This window comes from Bos mutus, chromosome 8 (genome assembly GCF_027580195.1).
Source record: "Bos mutus isolate GX-2022 chromosome 8, NWIPB_WYAK_1.1, whole genome shotgun sequence".
Lineage (NCBI taxonomy): Eukaryota > Metazoa > Chordata > Mammalia > Artiodactyla > Bovidae > Bos > Bos mutus.
Genome location: NC_091624.1, coordinates 102,261,057 through 102,285,409, shown reverse-complemented (window position 1 = coordinate 102,285,409; position 24,353 = coordinate 102,261,057). Strand labels below are relative to the sequence as shown.

General features: G+C 41.6%; 1 protein-coding gene across 2 annotated transcripts in view; it reads right to left on the bottom strand.

Annotated features, from left to right (window-relative positions):
- MSRA (methionine sulfoxide reductase A) overlaps positions 1-19,430 on the bottom strand; it is a 388,272-nt gene extending 368,842 nt beyond the window's left edge. The window contains exon 1 of one of the 2 annotated variants that reach the window (XM_070376149.1): positions 18,979-19,430. In XM_070376149.1, coding sequence (XP_070232250.1) covers positions 18,979-19,114 — 136 coding nt within the window. In that variant the 5' untranslated portion in view covers positions 19,115-19,430. The remainder of the gene's footprint in view (positions 1-18,978) is intronic. The other variant, XM_070376148.1, reaches the window with a different exon arrangement.
- Positions 19,431-24,353: the final 4,923 nt, after the last annotated feature.

The following is a 24,353-nucleotide window of genomic DNA, read 5'->3' as shown; positions in this document are numbered from 1 at the left end:
TATAATCCAAATAGAAATGTCTAACGTTTTACCGAAGATATTTCACGGAAGAGGATATACAAATGACATGAAAGCCCATGAAAAGGTGTTCAACATCCTTAGCCATGAGGGAAGTGAAAATTTAAACCAATGAGACATCACTACACACCTATCAGAATGGCTAAAATAAAAAATAATGGGGACTTCTCCATTGGTTAAGTCCAGTGGTTAACACTCTGTGCTTCTAATGCAAGGAGCACAGGTTCAGTCCCTGTTCAGGGAACTAAGATCCCATAAGCTGTACAGTGCAGTCAAAAAAAAAAACCCAAAAAGTGATAACATCAAATGCTGGTGAGGATGCAGAGCCTGAATCACTCAGACATTGCTGGTGGGAACGCGAAATGGTACAAGCACTCTGGAAAATACTCCAGCACTTTCCTATAAAACTAAACACGGGACTACGCTATGATCCAGCAGTTGCACTCATGGGCCCTGACCCCCAGAGAAAAAAAACTATGTTCACATAAACACTGAAACATTCTGAAGGCTGGCCGGTTTCAGACACAGATATAAAGAACAGACTCTTAGACTCTGTGTGAGAAGGCAAAGGTGGGATGATTTGAGAGAATAACAATGAAACGTGTATATTACCATATGTGAAATAGATGACCAGTCCAAGTTCGATGCATGAAACAGGGCACCTAAAGCCAGAGGGATGGGATGGGGAGGGAGTGTGGGAAGGGGGTTCAATGGGAGGACACATGTGCATCCGTGGCTGACTCATGTCAATGTATGGTAAAAACCACCACGATATTGTAATTAGCCTACAATTAAAATAAATAAATTTTTAAAAACTGTACGCAAATGGTCATAACAGATATATTTATAATAGCCAAAAACTGGAAATACTCCATATGTCTTTCAGTGGGTAAATGGTTACACAAACTGGTACATTCATACCGTAGCATGGGATACTGCTGCTGCTGCTGCTAAGTCGCTTTGGTCGTGTCTGACTCTGTGTGACCCCGTAGACAGCAGCCCACCAGGCTCCCCCGTCCCTGGGATTCTCCAGGCAAGAACACTGGAGCGGGTTGCCATTTCCTTCTCCAATGCATGAAAGTGAAAAGTGAAAGTGAAGTCGCTCAGTCGTGTCTGACTCTTAGCGACCCCATGGACTGCAGCCCACCAGGCTCCTCCGTCCGTGGGGTTTTCCAGGCGAGAGGACTGGAGTGGGGTCCATACTATTCCACAATCAAAGGGAACAAAGTGTTGACACTGACACACGCAGCACCTTTGCTGAATCCCCAGGGAATTACACGAACTGAAGAAAGCCAACCTGAAAAGTTACATGCTGTATGATTCCATTTATATAACACTCTTGATTTGATAAAATTAGAAATGGAGATGAGTGGTTGCCACGTGCTGGGGACAGGGGTGTGAGGAAGGAGGCGGGGGTGGGTGCCGCCTTCTATAGGTGCCCTGTAACGGGGCCACTCAGGGGATCCTTGCGACAGAACTGTTCTGGAAATTGACTCAGCCCCTGTCAGCATCCTAACTGTGTACAACAGATTTCCTAGATGCAACTTTTGGGGAAACTGGGCAAAAGAAAAATACAGAATCTCTCTGTATTATTGTTTTACAACTGTGTGTGAATCTATAATTATCTCAGAATAAAAAGTTTAATTTTTAAAAAACCAGACCATAGTATAGGCCAAATATGATGCACAGACCATATTCTGCCAACCCCTAGTGCACAGTAAAGGTACTGAAACTGTGTAGTCCAATTCATTACATGTAACCAGGTTATAACTCCAGATGTAAACTGACCTGTTAGTTCCCAGAATAAATAATTCCATAACCTGGTTGCAAAGCTGTATCCAGAAACCAATCCAAACAGTACCAGCAAGCATCCACGACCCACAGGACGTTTATACTTCGTGGACAGAGGGCAAACCTCTGCACACCTGAACCTCTGGCTTTCCCTCGTAAGCATCATCAGAGAACCTACATTCTGCCCATTTTCTATTCTGATCCAAACCCCTTATTTAGGTTGGCTTCGAGGCATTGCACAACCTGGCACCAACTTTACCTCCTTTGACTGGATTTACCAGGAAGGTATTCATACGTGCTTACAGTATGTGCACAACAGACCATGATTAATAAACATAGCTACAGCACTACTGGAGCCAAACACATAATAACTGATCAAGAGTTCAACTTTGCTTATTTTAATAAACTATAGTTTAATATGGGCTGCATACATACAGTCCATTCTAAAGGAGATCAGTCCTGGGTGTTCTTTGGAAGCACTGATGCTAAAGCTGAAACTCCAGTACTTTGGCCACCTCATGCGAAGAGCTGACTCATTGGAAAAGACTCTGATGCTCGGAGGGATTGGGGGCAAGAGGAGAAGGGGACGACAGAGGATGAGATGGCTGGATGGCATCACTGACTCGATGGACATGAGTTTGAATGAACTCTGGGAGTTGGTGATGGACAGGGAGGCCTGGCGTGCTGCGATTCATGGGGTCGCAAAGAGTCGGACACGACTGAGCAACTGAACTGAACTGAACATACATACAGAGGGCTATTATGCAACCATTTAAAACACCATATTGAATTTCAGCAAACTAGGAATGGGGGGAACTTCCTCAACCTGATAAAGAACATGTACAAAAAAAAAGCCTAAGCTAACATGATAACTAATGGTGAGAAACCAGATGCCTTACCACTAAGATCAGGAATAAGGCAAGGATGCCATAGGGTCACCAAGAGTTGGACACAACTGAAGTGACTTGGCGCACATACACGCATGTCCCCTCTCACCACTACTACTCAACATCATACTGGAAGTTCTAGCTAATGCAATAAGAAAAGAAAATAAAAGGTATACAGATGGGGAAAAAGAAATTAAGATGCCTTTGTTTGCAGATGACATGATTGTCTAAATCCCAATGAATCAACAAAAACAAAAAGATTACAGGATATAATTTTACTAAAGCAAAATGTTTCTTATATGCCAACCATGAATAATTGGGATTTGAAATTTTAAAAATACCTTTTACATTAGCACTAAAAAAGTTAAATACTGAGGTATACATCTAACAAAATATGTACAAGATCTATATAGGGAAAACTATAAAATTCTGATGAAAGAAATCAAAGAATATCTAAATAAATGCAGAGATATTTCATGCACATGGATAGGAAGACTCATTACTATCAAGATGTAAAGTCTTCCCAACTTGATCTATAGATTCAACACTATCAAAATCCCAACAAGTTATTTTGCCAGTCAGTTCAGTCGCTCAGTCATGCCTGACTCTTTGCAACACCATGGACTGCAGCAAGCCAGGCTTCCCTGTCCATCACCAACTCCTGGAGCTTACTCAAACTCAGGTCCATCGCATCAGTGATGCCATCCAACCATCTGATCCTCTGTCGTCCCCTTCTCCTCCCACCTTCAATCTTTTCCAGCATCAGGGTCTTTTCAAATGAGTCGGTTCTTATCAGGTGGCCAAAGAAAGTACTGGAGCTTTAGCTTCAGCATCAGTCCTTCCAATGAATATTTAGGACTGATTTCCTTTAGGATTGACTGGTTTGATCTCCTTGCAGTCCAAGAGACTCTCAAGAGTCTTCTCCAACACCACAGTTCAAAAGCATCAATTCTTCGGCGCTCAGCTTTCTTTATAGTCCAACTCTCACATCCATACATGACTACTGGTAAAACCATAGCTTTGACTAGAGAGACCTTTGGTGGCAAAGTAATGTCTCTGCTTTTTAATATGCTGTCTAGGTTGGTCATCTGGAGAAGGAAATGGCAACCCACTCTGGTGTTCTTGCCTGGAGAATCCCATGGACAGAGGAGCCTGGTGGGCTACAGTCAAAGGGGTGGCAGAGAGTTGGACACAACTGAGCTACTGAACAACAACAACAACAATGTTGGTCACAGCTTTTCTTCCAAGGACCAAGTGTCTTTTGATTTCATGGCTGCAGTCACCATCTGCAGTGATTCTTCATACTGGAGAGGGGAAAGAGCCAAAGCTGACAACATGATATGGAAGAAAACAAAGACAGAGAGCTGATGCCACCCAACTTCAAGACTCACCATAAAATACCATAATCAAGACAGTGTGGTATTGGTGAAAGAATAGACAAATGGCTCAACAGAATAGAATAAAGAGCCCAGAAATAGACACACACAAATACAGTCAACTGATGTTTGGAAAGGGAAGAAAGCCAATGCAATGGAATGAAGATAGTCTTTCGAAATGGTGCTTAACAACTGGACATTCACAAGAAAAAAAAAATTTTTAATCTAGACCTAGATATTACATCTTTGACAAAAATTAACTCAAAATTTAAAATGCAAATCTATAAAGCTTCTAGAAAGTACCTGTGACTTTAGATTTGGCAATGATTTTTGAGATACTAAGTATTATCTGTGAAAGAAAAAATTGATGTTGGGCTTCATTAAAATTAAAAATGTCTGCTCAGCAAAAGATATTGTCAAGAGTATAAGAAGACAGGCCACAATCCAGGAGAAAATATTTGCAAAATACATATCTGATAAAGAACTGCTATCCAAAGTATAAGAAGAATTCTTAAAAATTCAACAATAAGAAAATCTTGAAATCGAATTAAAAAGTGGACAAAGGACATAAACGGACATTTCATCAAAGAAGATATACAGATGGTAAATAAGAATGTGAAAAGATGTCCGTCATACGTCATTCAGTTCAGTTCAGTTCAGTTCAGTCGCTCAGTCGTGTCCGAATCTTTGCAACCCCATGAATCGCAGCACGCCAGGCCTCCCTGTCCATCACCAACTCCCAGAGTTCACTCAGACTCACGTCCATCGAGTCAGTGATGCCATCCAGCCATCTCATCCTCTGTCGTCCCCTTCTCCTCCTGCCCCCAATCCCTCCCAGCATCAGAGTCCTTTCCAATGAGTCAACTCTTCGCATGAGGTGGCCAAATTAGGGAACTGCAAATTAAAACAACAATGAAATACCACTTCATACCTTTAGAATGGCTAAAATCTAAAACACTGACTAAACCAAATAGTGACCAGGATGCGAATCACCGGGAACCTCATTCATTGCTGATGAGGATCTGAAATGGTACAATCCACTTGGAACACAGTTTGGCAGTTTCTTACAAAACTAAACATATTCTTATGGTAATAAGATCTAGCAATTGTGCTCCGTGGTATTTATCCCAAAGGAGCTGAACACTTACATTCACACAAAAACTTTCATAAGAATGTTTACCGTAATGTATTCATAACTGTCAAAACCTGGAAGCAACCAAGATGCTCTTCAACAGGTGAATGGATAAACAAACTGTGATAAATCCATACAATGGAATATTACTCAGCACTAAAAAGAAATGAGCTATCCAGATACAGAGAAACCCTAAATGCTTCTAACTAAGTGAAAGAAGTCAATCTGAAAAGGCTGCATACTGTATGATTCCAACTAAATGATATTTTCAAAAAGGCAAAATTGTGGAGACAGTAAAAAGATGAGTGGTTGCCAGCAGTGCATCAGGGAGGAACTGAAGAGTAGGTGGAAGGCAGAGGTTTTTAGGGCAGTGAAACTATCCTGCATGATACTGTAACAGTAGATACCTGTCATTTTGTAAGCCCACAGCATGTACAAACACAAAGAATGAACTCTGATATAAAGTATGGACTTCAGATAATAATAACATATTGCTATGACTTGTCTATTTTAACATGTACCACAGTAAAGCAAAATATTAATAATAGGGGGAGTTGGGTGGAGGGACAGGTGTATATGGGAACTCGTGTTTTTCACTCGATTTTGCTATAAACCTAAAACTTCTCCAAAAAATTAAATCTATTAATATTGTTAAAATGAATTACATTAAGATATACCAGCTGACAAGGAAATGTTTCCATAATGCACTGTTAAGCGAGAAAAGTGAGATGCAGAGAATGCAAACTGATCCACTTTTATAAAATAGCAACAATAAATAATGTGAGTGTTTAGGTAGGACTTTATGGATATGAAGAAAGGCACTAAAGAATGCCCCTTGGTTCTGGACAGTGGTTACTTGGAAAGCTGAGAGAAGAGGATAAAACTGATTTGCTGTTGTTATTGTTCAGTCACTCAGTTGAAGAGTCTTCTTCAACACCACAGTTCAAAAGCATCAATTCTTCGGCTCTCAGCCTCCTTTATGGCCCAAATCTCATATCTGTACACGACCACTAGAAAAACCATAGCTTTGACTAGACATACCTTTGTTGGCAAAGTAATATCTTTGCTTTTTAATATGCTGTCTAAGTTTGTCATAGCTTTTCTTCCAAGGAGCAAGCGCCTGTTTAATTTCATGGCTGCAGTCACCATCTGCAGCGATTCTGGAGCCCAAGAAAATAAAAGTGATTAAAAACTTCCAAACTTTGAGCAAAAATATGGATAAAAATTTAAGGTTTAATAAAGGCCCTGAAGCAAAGAGAAGCCATCTCAGCACAGGCTGGGCAGAACAGTGAGAAGAGGCTATGTTCAGACTCCCTGGGAAGAAAACCCAGAGACTGAGAGCAAAAACACCTTGGTTCCTTTCTAAGAGAGCAAACAATAGAGAATCCTCATTTTTAAAATTCTATCAATTTCGTTTGTCAACCACCCAATAAGTTGCAAAGCAAACATATACAGAAAAAGAAGCCTAGGCTTCCGGTCTTTAATCAATCTCGTTTTTCTGAGAAAAATAATGGTTGGGTTTCTATTTAACTGAAACAGCTAAGGCTTAAGCTCCATCATACTCACAGAAACCCCTTGGTTCATATTTTGTCCCTGGAAATTCCTATGTACATTTATATAGCTTATTCCTGTATGTTTACCACCCCCCAAAATACTGCAGCAAACAGCTATATTATCTCACTCATCCGACCCCTAATTTTTACCAGAAAATAATTATTCCCTTTTACTCTACTTATCAAAATAAATCCACAGAGCTTCTTAGGATGAGCATAATCCTGAAGAAGAGAAAAAAAAATTGTTTTTTTAAATTTCTGAAAATAAAGTTATCTGCAAAGGGCCTCCTCCAGCCGCTTTTATTTGCAGAGGCAGTTGGGTGCAGAGTCTCCTCTGTGGGGCGGAGGGGGTGCGGTTTCCTGGCAACCTGCCTCCAGTTGTCAGGGAGAGGAGCTGGTGAGCAGGGCTGTTATCTGGCGAGGTACAGCCTAGGTTGGTGGTGGGGGGCGGCGCGGGTGGAGCGGACAGCTCCATGCAGCTGCTTCGTGCCAGTGCACACAGCTTGGTGTGCGAGGAATGCTAAGTGGTGGGCCAGGAACCCCAGGGACCAGCAGGACTTGCTACATTGGGCTTCCTGCTGGATGACGTCGTTCTTCATGAATTGGTTCTTAGGAAGAGTAAGGAAATGGAGATTTGCAGCCATGCAGTGTTTTCTCCGGGGCTCTATTTGCAAGCTGGCTGCTCCATTCGGCCAGCCCTAACGTGGTTTCCTTTTCATCTGCTAACTACGGTACATTCGGGAATTTTTTTTTCTTGAGGTTTCATTTGCTCCAGCTGGAAAGCTCTGAATTCCGTTGCAGTATTTCATTTTCATGGCTCTCGCCTTCTGGGTAAAATCTGTTAAAATATCAAATTTTCTTCAGCTGGCCAAAGAATAATTTTGGGCCTCCTGGGAACAATGCTTTTTAATTTTTCACACTGTGTTTGACCTAAGCAAACTATAAATTGCCTAAGAGTAAACTACAAGTTTAAAAAAAATTAAAGGTAAAATATGAAAAAGTTCCAGAGGAAAATTCAACACTAATGTTATTACCTTACCATGGTAACATTTTCAAAAGAATTCATTTTATATACACGCTCTGGGAAGACAGTCAGTGTTTCTGAATTTTATTCTTCATTTTTAAAAAATGTAATGATAATATATTCATCAAAACATATTGTAATGCTGCATTTCCTCCAGTTTCACTACTAGCAGTCTTTGCTGTATTATAATGCAAATTTAACACACTTATTCAGCAAGCTAGTGGATCAGAAATATACCCTGCTGAGAAACTTTGTAGATATGCCCATGTGAAATGCTACAAAAGTTCTACAGAAATGTAAGGGACCATCTTTTTCTCTGTCAAGGGCAGTAGCCTTAGTCAACCTTTTATAAGAGACCTAGCTTACAGAAGAGATCCCAGCTGGTTCAAAGGGTATGGCAGTCTCTGGTCAAGGCAAAACCAAGCATTTGGTGGTTTTTAAAAACAAACAAACCAAAAATAGTTCTCAAATAGAGTCACTTATGCTAAGCCTCATGGCTTCCCAGGTGGCTCAGTGGTAAAGAATCTACCTGTCAATGCAAGAAATGCAGGAGATGTGGATTTGATCCCTGGGTCGGGAATGGCAATTCACTCCAGTCTTTTTGCCTAGGAAATCCCATGGACAGAGGAGCCTGGCAGACTACAGTCCACGGGGTCCCAAACAGTTGAACACGACTCAGCAACTGAGCACATGCTAAGCCCATGACACCAAATCAAGATTTACCTTGGCTATCTATGGTTTTGGCTCTCCCCAAAATGGGAGAGAAATGGTTTAAGAACGAGTCAATCAGGAATCTCCTGACGGGCACTAGCTGGGTAATCTATGTGGCAGACATCCTGCCATGCTGGGAGGAAAGTAACCTTACTATAACCACCCTGCCTAGCACAACTTCTTTGTTTCTGCTCCCTTCTGGCTCTAAGAATCTTTCACTTTGTACAGCTCCTCAGAGCTCCTTTCTATCAGCGAGATTGGATGCAGCCCAATTCAAATGAATTTTTGCTCAAATAAACTCCTTAAAAGCTTATAAGTTTTAATATAAGTTTATGCTAACAGCATCATGCTCAAAGAACATTCCAACAGGACTCCCAGAGAGGATGTTACCAGAAGACCAAGCGGCCTGGTCCTTGCAATCCCCGAGCTCTGGTCATGTAACCAGGCGAGAAGTTAAGGAAACACAAGGGAGAAAAGTGGCAATCTCTGAGCTCCAAAGACATTGAAGGAACTCAACTCCACCACCCTTAAGGAGACACACTGGAATAAAAGTGTCAAACAGGGCCTCAAAGCTCTAGCTCCACGTCCAACTCTAAGAGCAATCGATGCTGAAACAGTCCCCCAAAAGCAGCACGGAAGGGGCAGAACTGAGAGTAGCCTTGAAAGGCCCAGGAAGGTTGAAATGGGCTGTGATGAATAAAGTCAACTTCCCGGAGGAAGTTACTAAGAGCAGGAGTCAGGCTCAGGGGCGAAAGCAGAAATGAAGAACACTGGGATTAGCAGCAAGTTAAAGAAGGCTTCTAACCCCAGGATGAACAGTCATTGCCAGATCACACAGAGTTATCTTTATTTTCTTAGAAGTGACAGAAAGAAATCTGAGGTTTAAACAGATGCCTGATAGTGGTGCTCATGACAGACTGAGAAGACTTAAAGCAGTAACCAAGAAAAGTACGATGGTTACTTTCCTCTGCCAAGCTGACTGGGCTAAAGGATGCCCAGGCAACTGGTTAAACGTTATTTCTGTGTATGTTGTGAAGGTACTTCCAGAAGAGATTAACATTTGAATTATACACTGAGTAAAGAAGGTGATCCCACCAACATGGTGCGGGGAGGCAGAGGAGGGCAGGTGTGCATCTCATCCAGTCCCATCAGACTGGAACAAAACGTGGAAGAAGGGTAAATTCACTTTCCTTGTCTGATCTGGAACATCCATCTCCTTCGGCCCTCAGATGCTCCTGGTTCTCGGGCTTTAGGATTCAGACTGGAACCATTGGCTCCCCTGGTTCTCAGCTTTCAGGGTTGGGCTGAATTACATCACCAGCTTACAGACAGCAGATCTTGAACTCCTCAGCCTCCATTATCATGTGAGCCAATCCCTCCTAATAAATCTCTTTACACACCACACACACACACACACACACACACACACACACACACACACACACCCCCCACACACACACACACACATATACAATTGGTTCTGTTTCTCTGGAAAACCCTGACTAATACAGAAGGCAAGGAACAATCAAGATTTGTTGGAGAAGGGCCAGTTTAAATACAGAGGCAAGGGTTGAAGATGCATGTGGCTAAGGTTTGGGGGACTTGAGAGCATAGGAGTAATGTCACCAACAGAAATGGGGAAATTAAAATATGCATCCAATGTTTTGAAGGGAAAATGGTTTGGTTTTAGAACTGAGTTTGGGGTTATGGCACGATATACAATCCTCTAGGGCTTTCCTGGTGGCTCAGTCAGTAAAGAATCCACCTACAACGTGGGAGACTGAGTTTCAATCCCTGGGTTGGGAAGATCCCCTGAAGGAGAGCATGGCAACCCACTCCAGTGTTCTTGCTTGGAGAATCCCCATGGACAGAGGAGCCTGGCAGGCTACAGTGTACAGGGTCGCAAAGAGTCGGACACGAATGAATACAAGAATTTGGAAATGGGAGGCAGATGAGTTTATGGGAGAAATTATATTCAAGCAGGGAAAGTTTTGAGGAAGAACAGGATAAGGCTATATGGAAAACACAATATTTCACCCAAGCAAGCATTTAGCAAATATTTAACAAAGGTGACTGAATGAAAAGATTAGAGTGTGGATCCCACTTGGACTTTTCCAGAGGCAAAACACTGAACCACATGCTAACCAGAAGATGGGGTTCTAGAGCAGTGGTCCCCAACCTTTCTGGCACCAGGGTCCAGTTTCATGGAAGACAACTTTTCCACAGATGGGGGCAGGGTGGTGGGTGGGTCCGCGGGGAGTCAAGAACGTTACATTGACTGTGCACTTAATTTCTATTATTATAACATCAGCTCCACCTCAGATCATCAGATATTAGGTCCAGAAGGTTGGGGACCCCTGTTCTACAGGGGGCACAGTGGGAAGAAAAGCTGGGAAGGTGAGGGTTAGATTGTGGGAGCTCTGGAATCCCCTTATCCCAGGGACTTCAGAGAAGTACTGCAGATTCTGAAATAGAGGGGAAAATAAAGAGCTTTAGACGGGATGCAGAGAGGAAAGATAATAGTCCTGTGTCCTACAATTTAGAAATTAATCGCACACTGGGGAAAATTTTTTCTAAAAGGAAAATTGTTTTCTATCATTTTCTTCTAAAAAGTCTATGTACATCACTCAAAATAAAAGAAATACACATAATTCCTTCTACATAATAGTGGAATAAATCTGTCCCCAAAGATCTTTTCTTTGTATAAATGATGCCACCACAATTGACACTTCAATAAAAATGAATATTTATGAAATGTAAAATGACTTGGATTAACTTATTCCAATTTCACCCTCTAAATTTAGATTTTTAAATCACGCCAAAATGTGGATTTTGATTACAAAAGCAAGTTGGGGCAGAAAAAAAGAACTTGACATGAAAAAGAGCAAAATTTAAAAAGAAGGAAAAAAAACAGAACTTGAAATAGGGATGACAAAAGATGATAGAAAGGTGGTCAATTAGACTAAAAATATCAGAAGGAGATCATCTGCAAAGCGGAGTTGTTTAATTCAGTAATGCAGTCAGATTTACAAGAATCAAAAGTTTTTTAAAAAGCACAGAGTCAGGTCTCCTGGCTGTGTCCCCCTCCACCACCAGCATATCCGTAGCCATTACTTTCTGAGCTATCCTTCCAAAGCTTCAAAGTTTCTATTATTATTTTCCTCCCTGTTCACACAAAAGTTAATATATAACACTGCTCTGACCTTGCACTTCCCACCTAACACTGTACCTTGGCAATCTCTCTGTATCTATTCACATAGATATTCCATGTTCTTTTTTACAGCTGCATTTTCCATTGTGAGGAGGAACCATAATTTATTTAACTAGCCCCTATTGATGGGCGTTTGGGTTGTTTCCAATCGTCGATGACTGCAAACAAAGCTGCAGTGAATAACCTGGTACAGTCATCATTTGGCACGAATGCGAGTATATCTGTAGGATAAATTCCCAAAAATTACATTCCTGGGTCAAAAGGTATATGCATTTAAATTTTGGGTAGATGTTGCCAAATTGCCTTCCATAAGAGTTGGGCCAATCTACATTCTTGCCAGCGAAGGAGGAGGGTGTCTTTTTCCTTAAGGATTACCAACAAACTGTATCATCAGAGTTCTGGGTTTTTGCCAATCTGAAAAATGAAAAATGGTACTTACACTCTCCTCATTATGAAAGAAGTTGAGCATCTTTTTATATGTATAAGAGCAAATTATACTTCCTTTTCTGTGAACTGCTCTAACCTCTATTTTTCTAATGGATGTTGTTTTCTTATTATCTTCTAGAAGTTTCCTATATATTAGGGAGATTAGTCCTTCACCTATGATATGAATTGCAAGTATTCACCCCAGTTTGTCTTTTGAATTTGCTTACAGTAATTTTTGCCTGCAGAAGATTTTCATTCTGTCGTGATCTAATTTATCCATCTTTTTTGTCTTCTGATTTTCAAGTTGTGGTTAGAAAGGCTTTGCTTTCTAAAAGAATTCTCCCTTGCTCATTCTTAAATTATTTCATTCTTTACATTTAACTAAATGAAAAAACAGTACATCTAGTGCTGTTAAGATCACAAACTCTAGAGGCAAACTGCCTACATTCATATCCCAGATCTACCACTTATTAGCCAAGTGACCTTGCATAAGTCACCTAAAACTCCATAGGCTTCAGTTTCCACTCCAACAAGTGAGGGTAAAACAGTTACACCTCCTGGGGTGTTATGGTGAAGAATAAATGCATTAGTCAGACATGACTTAGCAACTAAACAACAACAAATGTAAATCAATTACTACCGTGTCTGGCATATAGTTAAGCACTCACTATGCATGAGCTATTATCAACATATATCTTTTGGAACTTACCCTGGTTTAAGAATGTGAAGTATAGATCCAACTTTGGAGGGTTTTCTGGTTTTGATTCTTCCATATGGCTACACAGTTGTACCATAACCATTTATTGAATATTTCATTTTTCCTCACTGATTTAAGATGTCACCTGTATCATATACTATATTTTCACACATATTTAAGAATTTCTGATCTTTCTATTCTGTATATTGACTTATCTGTTCATGAACAGTCCCATGTTGTTTAAATTATTAAGCTTTGCTTTTACTATCTGTAAGAGCCAACTGTTCCTCTTTGTTCTTATTTTACAGTTACCATAACTATTCCTGTTTATTTTTCCAAACGAATTTTTTAAATGAATGCATCCATTTCTAAAACGAGTACTCTTGCCTGGAAAATCCCATGGATGGAGGAGCCTGGTAGGCTGCAGTCCATGGGGTCGCTAAGAGTCGGACATGACTGAGCGACTTCACTTTCACTTCTCACTTTCATGCACTGGAGAAGGAAATGGCAACCCACTCCAGTATTCTTGCCTGGAGAATCCCAGGGACGGGGAGCCTATTGGGCTGCCGTCTATGGGGTCGCACAGAGTCGGACACGACTGAAGCGACTTAGCAGTAGCAGCATTTCTAAAACAAAATAAAAATATCATTAGTATTTTTCTTCAAATCATGTTACCTTTATAAATTGCCTTTAGGGACAACTGATATGTTTCCTGCTTAGTCCTCGAATCCAATAAACTGGTATGTTGTTCCATTTGTTAAAGTTTTCTTTTTGTGCTCCTCTGTATGTCTTCTTCACAAAGATTGGACATATTTCTTGCCACGTTTGTTCTTAAATTTTAACTTTTTTGGTTGCTATTACAAAAGGGGTGTTTTTTTCCATTATATTTTCCAACAGGTTGTTTAGAGTAAAGCTATTGGTTTCCGTCTAGTAAGTATATAAATCGATACCTTATTAAACTCTCTTGGATTTTCCAGTTATACAATCTTATCATCTGCAAATGGCATTAGTTTTACCTTCTCTTTTCCAATATGAACATCTCTAATTGCCTTGTCTTCTCTGACTGCATTGAGTAGCACCTACAACACAACGGTAATAATAAACAGTCATCCAAAGTGGGCCAAGTCGTAACTTGATACAACACAGGCAGCCCTGGAAAAACTAAGCAGTAAAGAAACTTGAAGGTTTGACTCTTAACTTCTTGCAGCGTAGTCATCTACCAGGCCACAGTTCATAAAAGGATGGAGATTTTTTAAGAACACAAAAAAGGTAAGATTAAAGCCAAGATGATGGCCCTTAAGAACAAAATTCAGTAACAGTGCACACCTGCCACCAGGCAAAGCAAGCATTAACCACCTCCACATACTTTCTTGACTGGGACTTAAATGGAAATCTCTAATATCTCTTCATTAAGCATGATGCTGGCAGATATGCTTTATCACATTAAGAAGTAGCCATCTCTGAATGTTACCAAGAATGGTTGTTAAATATGGTCAAATAACTTCACAGCATCTAGGGAAATAGTTATATCATTTTTCTCCCTAGACTAACTAAATGATGAATTATATTAATAAGGGCTTCCCAGGTGGCACGGTGGTAAAGAATCCACCTGCCAATGAAGGAAAGGCAAGAAATATGGGTTCAATCCCTGGGTGGGGAATATCCCCTGGAGTAGGAAATGGCAAGCTACTCCAGAATTCTTGCCTGGAAAATTCCATGGACAGAGGAGCCTTGCAGGCTATAGTCCATGGGGTCACAAAGAGTCCAATATAACTGAGCCACACACAACGAACTATATTAATAAATTTCCTAATATTGACAAATCCTTGCATTCTAAGACTAAATCCCATTGCTAGATTCTGCTTACTAATATTTATTTAGCAGTTTTGTATCTACATTCATAAGTGAGAATGGTTTGTTTTTTTTTTTCAGTGCAGTATTTATCAGGTTTGGTTTCAATATTATACTTGTTTCATAAAAAGAATTTGACAATCCTTTCAGTTTAAATATACTATTGGAATTATACGTTCTTTAACTATTTAGACGTCACCTGTAAAACTGACTGGACATAATGCTTTGAGAGGAGGCAATCTCTGACAACTTTATTTCTTCTAGAAAAATCAATCTGTTAAGATTTTCTCTTTCTGGGGTCAGTTTAGGTCAGTTATATTTTCCTAAAAGTTATCTATTTCATCCAAGTTTTCAAATTTATTTTCAAAGAAATGAGTAAATAGTCCCTTATGATTCTTCAACTTTTTTTTTCTGCCTAAAATGAGTCTTTATTCATGTTTTATTTTTTTATTTTATTTTTAAAACTTTACATAATTGTATTAGTTTTGCCAAATATCATAATGAATCCGCCACATTCACTCTTTCAGTTCTTATTTCATGTATTTGTACTTTATTCCTTTTCTCCTTTATTAGATAGCTAATAGTCACAGTACAATTGTTTTTTTCAAAGAGCCACCTTTGAACAATTACTCACATTGTTCTGTTTTTCTGCTTATATTTATAGTTCTTAAAAGAGCAAACCTTTAGCAGGTGTTCTACACCTCTTCCTCTCCCCAAAGAGACATCACAGTAATAAATACAGCAAACACTACCTACGGATATACAGGCAAGAAAGCAAAGATTAGACGGGAGCTGCCAACATTCTCTTGGATGAAATACCCAAATCGCAAACACCTGATCAAAAAATAGATTAGCCACATTTCCAATATGGCTGGAAAAAAATGAGCCATATAAATAAAAAGCTGGGCTTTCACAATAATTAATTCATTAAAAATATTATCAGTTCCTCTTTTTCTATTGATTGCTTTTTTATATTTTTAAAAAATTTTTTATTGAAATATAGTTGAATTACAAAGCTGTATAAGTTTCAGATGTATAGCAAAGTGATTCAGATATATATATTCAAATATAGATACATTCTTTCTCTGATTCTTTTCCATTATAGGCGGCTATTGTAAGCTATTTAGTTTCCTGTGCTATACCTTAGGTCCTTGTTGGTTACTTATCTTACTTATAGTAGTGTGTATATTTTAATCCTAAACTCCTAATTTATCCCTCCCATGAAGATCAGTTCTAACTATAATAAACTTAGATTTTAATAACACAGGAGGCACTCTGAGGTTTTAATTATAAGCTTTCTGCCTCCTGCCTATCTCTAGCAATTGACTGACCACCAATTCAGTCCAGCAAGCATGAATTCCCCTTTTCCCCGAGTCCCAAAGTTCTCTGAATATTGCTCTGTAGGCAGGTACTGAAACAAAGAGACCACCACTACATAAAAAGACCAGCAAGTTCCTGCATGCCCTGCCAGTCAGTGGTGCCCAGAGCCTACCCCTGATCTAAACAGAGTGTGCTTCAGATGAGGCAGTCTAGGCCAGGTTTAGTTCTAACCAGCCACCCAAAGTAGGCCTCCTCATGTTTTGATCCACTTTAGGTAGCCTGGGAGAAATTAAAGAAGTCTGAAGGGTTGAATCTCAACTTCTTGCAAAGTAGAAATCTACTACTAGACTGTAGTTTATGAAAGGGTGTACATTTCCAGAAGAATACCCAAAAAAGGTACGGTTAAAGCTAAGATGATAACCCTTCACCCCAAACGTATTTGGTAATAGTGCACACCTGGTACTAGGCTGAGCCAAAAACACTGAGCCAAAGACACTAAACAGATAGGCTTTGTCTTCTAAAATCAAAAGGTGATGCTTTTGCCACAGAATTTTTCAGAGAGTAGGGGTGCGAATAACAACAGATATAGACAGAGGTAATATAGAGAGGTGAAGAGCTGTTAAACAGATTGGAGGTTAGAGCAGAGATGAATTTAACTTCCAAAGCAATAGTATTAAGTCTGTAGGCTTCAATCTTAAGCCACTGAAAACACACCTGAGAAGTAACGCTGCCCATTTCTGAGGCCAATCAGAACCTTTGACAACCTGTCAAGGCAGCAGTCCCAGGGTAGAGACAGGAAAGCCACTATCTAAAATTTAAGTATTGGGGGGGATGGGGTGGGGTTACAGCAGCTGAACACAAAGGACGTGCATTATAGGCTTAGCCCTACACCAAAAAAAAAAAAAAATTGGTTTATTGGTCCAGCAATGTATGCATGGCTATACAGAAAGACAGAAGAGTTAGGTCTTGAGGTTTTGCAGTCAGAATTAGTAGATGGATAGAGAAAAGGGAAAAAAAAAAAAAAAAAAAAAACCTGTTGGCTCATTTCTGTCATGCTAGCTAATCTTTTACCAAAAGTGTCATCTATATACTAAATAACTGACTGGGAAGACTTTGGTTAAGATAAAGAACTAAATTCAGGAAAATTTTAATCTTCAACCAGTTTGGGGATCTGATCAGGCTTGTTTGTTTTGTCTGGGAGGACACACCAAAGATACTAGTGTATAAAAATGAAGCTTCATACAAGTTGGGGAAGTTCAGCATTGAGAAGCATTGCCTTTAAATATCCATTTATGAATTCTTGTTTGTTAAAGGAGAATTCACTTTCAAGATAAATAAAATTTAGATAATAGGGTTATATAGTTTAGAAATAATCTGGATTTTTTTTTTTGAAACTTATTCTCTGAATTTGAGTCTAAAATAAGCTTTTTAAGGCTCTTGATGAGTTGGGAGTGAAGTGATGGGGGACATAGGATATAAAGCTGCTGATGTAGGTGAATGAGAAACAGGTCACACACCGTCAGTTCCCAAACTACCTCAAACGCAAAGACCTCTACCTTGTCCATTCTCGTACTGAGTAGGGTGTATGCTACACAGAACAATCTTCTCCTATGTATACTCAACAAATCTTTTAAGGAAAAGAAAAATGAGAATCCCTAAGAAATTGTAAAAGTATAATTTATCTTGGCATCGAACCATACGTGAAAGATTTATCACCACTTAACCCTCCAACAGCTCTGCTGCTGCTGCTAAGTCGCTTCAGTCGTGTCCGACTCTGTGCGACCCCATAGACGGCAGCCCACCAGGCTCCCCCCATTCTCCAGGCAAGAACACTGGAGTGGGTTTCCATTTCCTTCTCCAACAGCTCTAAGGCAGCGGTTTTCAACTATTGAATGCATTAGTATCACTGGAAGGGCTTGTTTAAAAGATAACACTTTGAGAAGCAATGCACCAAGGTAATCCTTTTCAAAGCATGATCCTCACGTTGGTGGCAGGAGGAAAAGGGGACAAAAGGACGAGATGGCTGGATGGCATCACTGACTCAAGGAACTAGGAGTTTAAGCAAGCTCCGAGATATGGTGAAGGACAAGGAAGCCCAGCGTACTGCAGTTCATGCGGTCGCAAACAGTCAAGATACGACTGAGTGACTAAACAACCGGTTGGTGGACTTGTGCTGTCTGCGGCCTTCTACGGTGCTGAGAGAAATTTATAGAAAGCTTCACGCTTTCAAAACTTTTAGAGCAGTTTCCAGAACTTCATATTTCTTCCTTCATTTTATTCACTTTATTTCGTTTTCCTAGCATCTCACTGTTATTACATTTTACATATTCTATTAGAGTCGCCAAAAGTATTGGTATACGATTGGGAAATTATTTTTAAGTTGGCAAGTACAGCTCTTCTGCATGACTGATACACAAGTGCAGAATCGGGAGCACGGGGCCAGGGGAAGCTCCTGACAAGTCGGGGAAATCGGGCAGTTCTGGAGGATAAGGGCAGCGTGAGGCTAACTCCTGCAACCAGAACACTCGCGTGAAAAACAATTTCAAAACCTCAGTATATACACCGTTCTGTATTATTCCATAGCTCCCGTGACAACACAAACCCGCACCACCTCTGCTGCTGCTGCTACTGCTGCGAAGTGGCCCGAATCCCAGCCGCCGAAGCAGAAAAGAAAGGAAAGTGGATGCACACCCGTGAGAAAGGGCGGAAGTTTGAAGCCGCCGAGGGGTATTTACAGTCTAGGTGGGCCGTATCAACGTACTAGATCCCTTCAGTGTGTTTTCCGTTGTTCTAGTGGATGAAAACCTAAACAAAGAAAAACGATCAATCCCTCGTCCCCTCCACTCCCAGCGCCCTCCGCGCCTGCGCAGATCCCCAGCTGCCGACCCGGCCAGGCCGGCCCCCGGCTCCCTTCCGGCGGCCGGAGGATGCGCGTGCGCAGAGGCGAGGACCGCGCCCTCGGTGCGTGGTCGCGTCCTTACCCGCTACGACGAGGGGCTCCTTCCGGCCCGGCAAGGCTTCCTGGGGGCTGACGATCTTGGAGGCGGAGTCACCCATTCTCGGGATGGGGAAGAGGCTGTGAAAGAGCTGGAGGGCCCTCCTGGTGGCCGAGAGCATGGACGGGCCGCTGGCCAAGGGGCTGCCGGGCGGTCGGGAGCGGAGGCGCCGCTGCGGAGTGGGCGGCTGGCGCGGCGCGGCGGGAGCTGCGTGCACTGGGCGCGGGGCCGGCGGGCGGGTCAGCGATGACACGTGCGCCGCTGGTTGTGCCGCTGCCGCCGCCCCGGAACCGAGGTTATTACTTCAGCCTCGGGCCGGGATAGCCAAGACAGAGGGCGTGTTCTCGTCCTGAGCAGGGCCTGTGCAGGGAGGCACCTGCGAGTTCTTGCTCCCCTTCTGTACAAAGTTCCCGGGCAGAGAACGAGTGTCCTAATGGCAGTGCAGTGCAAAGTACGTGAAGCGGAAGAGGCCAAAATAATAATAATACTCCGCTGCTTTGACTTTAAAGTCACTACGGTTTTCACAGCCTCCTTACCAATTGCTGGGTATGCCCAGTAAGCTGTACGACGACCTGACTTTCAAACTAGCATCTATGTCTGTTTCCACTGGAGCCAATATGATGATAAATAATTCAAAAGATGGATTATTTATCGAAAGTGAAAACTAACCACAATTTTCAAAAAGAATAGGGAAGATAATGTTTTATATATATACACATATACACACATATAAATAATACATTGATGATTATCATAATAATGTATTTCCCCCATTTTACAAGGGGGAAGAAAAGAGCGAGATACTAATACTTTGTTAACGCAGTCCAGGTGAACTTAAGGGTGCCATTGGATCATTCTTGCCTTTCAAATCACGGGGCATAACATTTGTTCTGTGACAAATTTTCGAAGCAAAAAATAAGGTGGGTGGAGGCAGATGGGTGACTTGGGAGTTCCATATGTGAAATTTTGGTTTTCCGCAAATGTTATGCCAAAATGGGCAGATAGTCTCATGAAGAAAGGAACTTCAGATTAGCACCCACAGAGATGAGAAGGCTTTGACCCAACCTTCCACACCGGTTCAGTTTCCTTGCTTTCTTCATGTGGTCTGTAACATGAGGATAGGAGGATTAGCGCTCCTGTGTTGTATGTAGGATATGGCCTGACAGGAAATATTAAAATTGAAAGTGTTTATTTTGTAATACGGATTCTGTCTGGGCAGTGTGCCTCGGTTTTTACTTCTTATTTATTTGGTTTTGCTATGAGATTACAGGAAGTAGTTTCTGTAGGCCTTTCCTGAAAACCCTCCAAGGTGTCCATTCTGGGTGGTAAGATCATTCTTCTGTCAAAGGAAATAGTCTGTTTTCTTTTTCATTTCTGCATTTTGATACATCCTGATTTGCTTTTTCTGTTTTTTGTGGTTGATTGTATAAAATTAAGAGCTGAAGAATTTTTCATGTCAAGAAGTACTTAAACTTGTGTTAAGCAAGAAGGCACAACAAAGCTACAGAGTGTCTATGTGTAGTATGTAGTGTCTGTTCAGTTCAGTCGCTCAGTCCTGTCCGACTCTTTGCGACCGCATGAATCACAGCACGCCAGACCTCCCTGTCCATCACCAACTCCCGGAGTTCACTCAGACTCATGTCCATCGAGTGGGTGATACCATCCAGCCATCTCATCCTCTGTCGTCCCCTTCTCCTCCTGCCCCCAATCCCTCCCAGCATCAGAGTCTTTTCCAATGAGTCAACTCTTCGCATGAGGTGGCCAAAGTACTGGAGTTTCAGCTTTAGCATCATTCCTTCCAATGAACACTCAGGGCTGATCTCCTTCAGAATGGACTGGTTGGATCTCCTTGCTGTCCAAGGGACTCTCAAGAGTCTTCTCCAACACCACAGTTCAAAAGCATCAATTCTTCGACATTATAATAAATGCATACACCTCTCCTTAGGCACCCACTGAAGAAAGGCTAGAAAAAATTAAAATGATGTTTGCAGTTGTGTTGTTGATCATGGTAATGGCTGACTAGTTTTCTCTTGCTTTAAACTTCTGGGTTGAAATAGTTACATTTTTACAGTGTTCTCAGATGTTCCAATAGCTGTGTTACTTTTATTATTATTTTTAAAAATAAACCTTTTAAAAGAGAAAAATACCTGATTTCATAAAACAGGAGTTTCTTACCTCATTTACCAGAATAGATGACAGAAAAGTTGAATTGAGATTGGTTTGTTGAATGACTGTTGTTGCCTTCAATGATGCCATTTTCATCATTAGAGTTTCCTTTTCTTCAAACTGCTCCTAATCCCTTCTGAGCTTCTCCACACTGAGAGTCTTTTTTTGTCCATATTCCCCATTGGGCACACACTGCTTTGATGTGTTATTTTTGTGATTATGCTCTGCTTTTCCAACGAATTCTAACAATGTATGTTCTTTAGGATTCAGTCTAACCATCTTCTTTGGTACAATAAAGAGCCAAAATACAGCAGTGTAGACAAAATAAGTTTATTTCTTCTATTATGTAACGATCCAGAAATAGGTGGTTCAGCACTGAGCCAGACCATGTCTGTTCTTTACAAAGTTTGAAAGCCGTGTTCTAAAAAGACTATAAATTCTCAGAAAGCCCTTACTTTCCGCAGGGCATGCACTCCAGTGCCTGTGCACAGGGGGAGCGGTGACTAAGGGCAGGGCCAAAGCCAGGGACCAGAGGACAGCCTCACAGGTACTTGCACCAGCAGGTTCAGTGTGCAGAAAGCAGAAGAGCGTGGCCAGGTCTCCCAAGGTGCATGGGGATGTGGCAGGACTGAGAGAACCCGTGACCCAGATAAAGCCTGGAGTTAGAATAAGGAGCCCCCAGTGCTGAGACCATGTGACCAGATGGAACTGCAAAGCCCTCACTCATCTGGAGCAGGAACCTGCCTGATGCCCAAAGGACATCCAGAAACAACTGTGTCTCAGCCTGGCAGGAGCCCAGTGACCAGGAGTCCATACCACATCGACACACATGCTTAGGACGGGGGCCAAAGCCGAGAGACACCTTAGTGGGACACCACGAGACCAGGAGCACATGAAGCTCTCCAAGAACCCAGATATTGTCTTGAAAGGAGTAAGGAAAGCCTTGGAGAGAACCTCAAAAGATTGAACATGGGAGTCCATGCCCCAGGGCTGAAAAAAGAGCTGTCACAGGTGTGGAAGATGAACTCAAGGACAAATGGTACAAAGTGAAAGAAAGTGAAAGTCACTCAGTCGTGTCTGACTCTTTGAGATCCCATGAACTATACAATCCATGGAATTCTCCAGGCCAGAACACTAGCCTTTCCCTTCTCCAAGGGATCTTCCAAACCCAGGGATCAAAGCCAGGTCTCCCGCACCCAGGTCTCTCCCCCATCGCAGGCGGCTTCTTTACCAGCTGAGCCACAAGGGAAGCCCAAGATTACTGGAGTGGGTAGCCTATCCCTTCTCCAGTGGATCTTCCCAACCCAGGAATCGAAACCGGTGTCTCCTGCAATGCAGGTGGATTATTTACCAACTGAGCTAAATGGTGCAAAGGGTGAGCTTTGTCCCCTCCAAGAGGCATTTCAGCTCTGCCCCTGTTCTTTATTAAACCATGAATAACTGCAGGGGGCACCTGGTGGACTCAAACTGATACAAGGCTTTTTTTGGTCTTTTTAGAGAAATCCACTTCAGCAGGCAAGAGACACCCTTGTAAGTGAATAAACAGAAAGCTTACTATGACACTTGATGTTTGCATACTTAAAACCCTGTGCCTTATTTATGGTCTGTCTGTAGAAGATTCAGAGCTATCTTAAGCATGTTAATTCATTGCTTAGATTATTTTACTGTGTTTTAAGAGGAGAAAAATCACAATAATAATACAGTTATTTGAAGTTTCTCTTGCCAGGGTTTCAGTTTCCTGAAGTCAATCTCAGTCTGAAAATATTTAATGGAAAATTCCAGAAATAAATAATGTATAAGTTTTCATTTTTGTGCCGTACTGAGCAGTGTGATGAACTCTTGCTGTCCCTCTCCATCTCCCCCCGCAACACTCCCCGCCACCAGCCCCACATGAATCATCACTTTGTTCTGCATATCCCATCCATTAGTTACTTAGTAGCTTGCTCCACTATCAGATCAACTTTCAGGTGTCTCAGGAGTTCAAGTAAACCTTATTTTACTTAATAATGGCCCCAAAGGGCAAGATTGGTGAAACTGGAAATTGGGATGTGCCAAAGATGGCACCCCACTCCAGTACTCTTGCCTGGAAAATCCCATGGACGGAGGAGCCTGGAAGGCTGTAGTCCACAGGGTCGTGAAGAGTCGGACACGACTGAGTGACTTCACTTTCACTTTTCACTTTCATGCATTGGAGAAGGAAATGGCAACCCACTCCAGTGTTCTTGCCTGGAGAGTCCCAGGGACGGGGAAGCCTGGTGGGCTGCCGTCTATGGGATCGCACAGAGTTGGACACGACTGAAGCGACTTAGTAGTAGTAGTCAAGAGCAGCCATAAAGCACTTCCTTTCATCGAGACTTCCCTGGCGGTCCAGTGGTTGAGACTTTGCCTTCCAGTGCAGGGTGGACGGATTCAGTCCCTGGTCAGGGAGCTGAGATCCACCTGCCTCGGGACCAAAAAGCCAAAACATAAAACAGAAACAGTATTGTAATAAATTCGATAATGACTTAAAAAATGGTCCACATCAAAAAAAAAAAATCTTTGAAAAGATAGAGGAAAAAAATCATATGCTGAGGTTGTGAAGATCTTCGGTAAGAACAAATCTATCTGTGAAAGTGTGAAGAAGGAAAGAGAAATTCGTGCTAGTTTTGCTGTCACACCTCAGGCCAAAAAAGTTAACAGCCACAGTGAGTGATAAGTGGGTAGTTAAGACGGAAAAGACATTAAATCTGTATAATATTTTGAGAACAAAAGCTCCACCATATTCACATAAATTGTATTACAGTGCATTGTTTTAATTGTTCTATTTTATTATTAGTTATTGTTGTTCATCTCTTTCTATGCCTAATCTATAAATTAAGCTTGATCATAGAATGTATGTACAGAAAAAAGCACAGCACAGAGATAGGGTTCCATGCTTGCTGTGTTTCAGGCATCTACTGGGTAGCTTGGGCAATATCCTCAAAGATACAGAGGAATGACTCTAGTTACTGGTTGTTAAGCACCTATTAGTCACCCTGTCATGGGCTTCCCAGACGGCACTAGTGATGACCCTCCCACCAACGTGGGAGACATAAGAGACATAGGTTTTATACCTGGGTTGGGAAAATCTCCTGGAGGAGGGCACGGCGACCCACTCCAGTATTCTTGCCTGGAGAATTCCATTAACAGAGAAGCCTGGGGGGGCTACGGCTCAT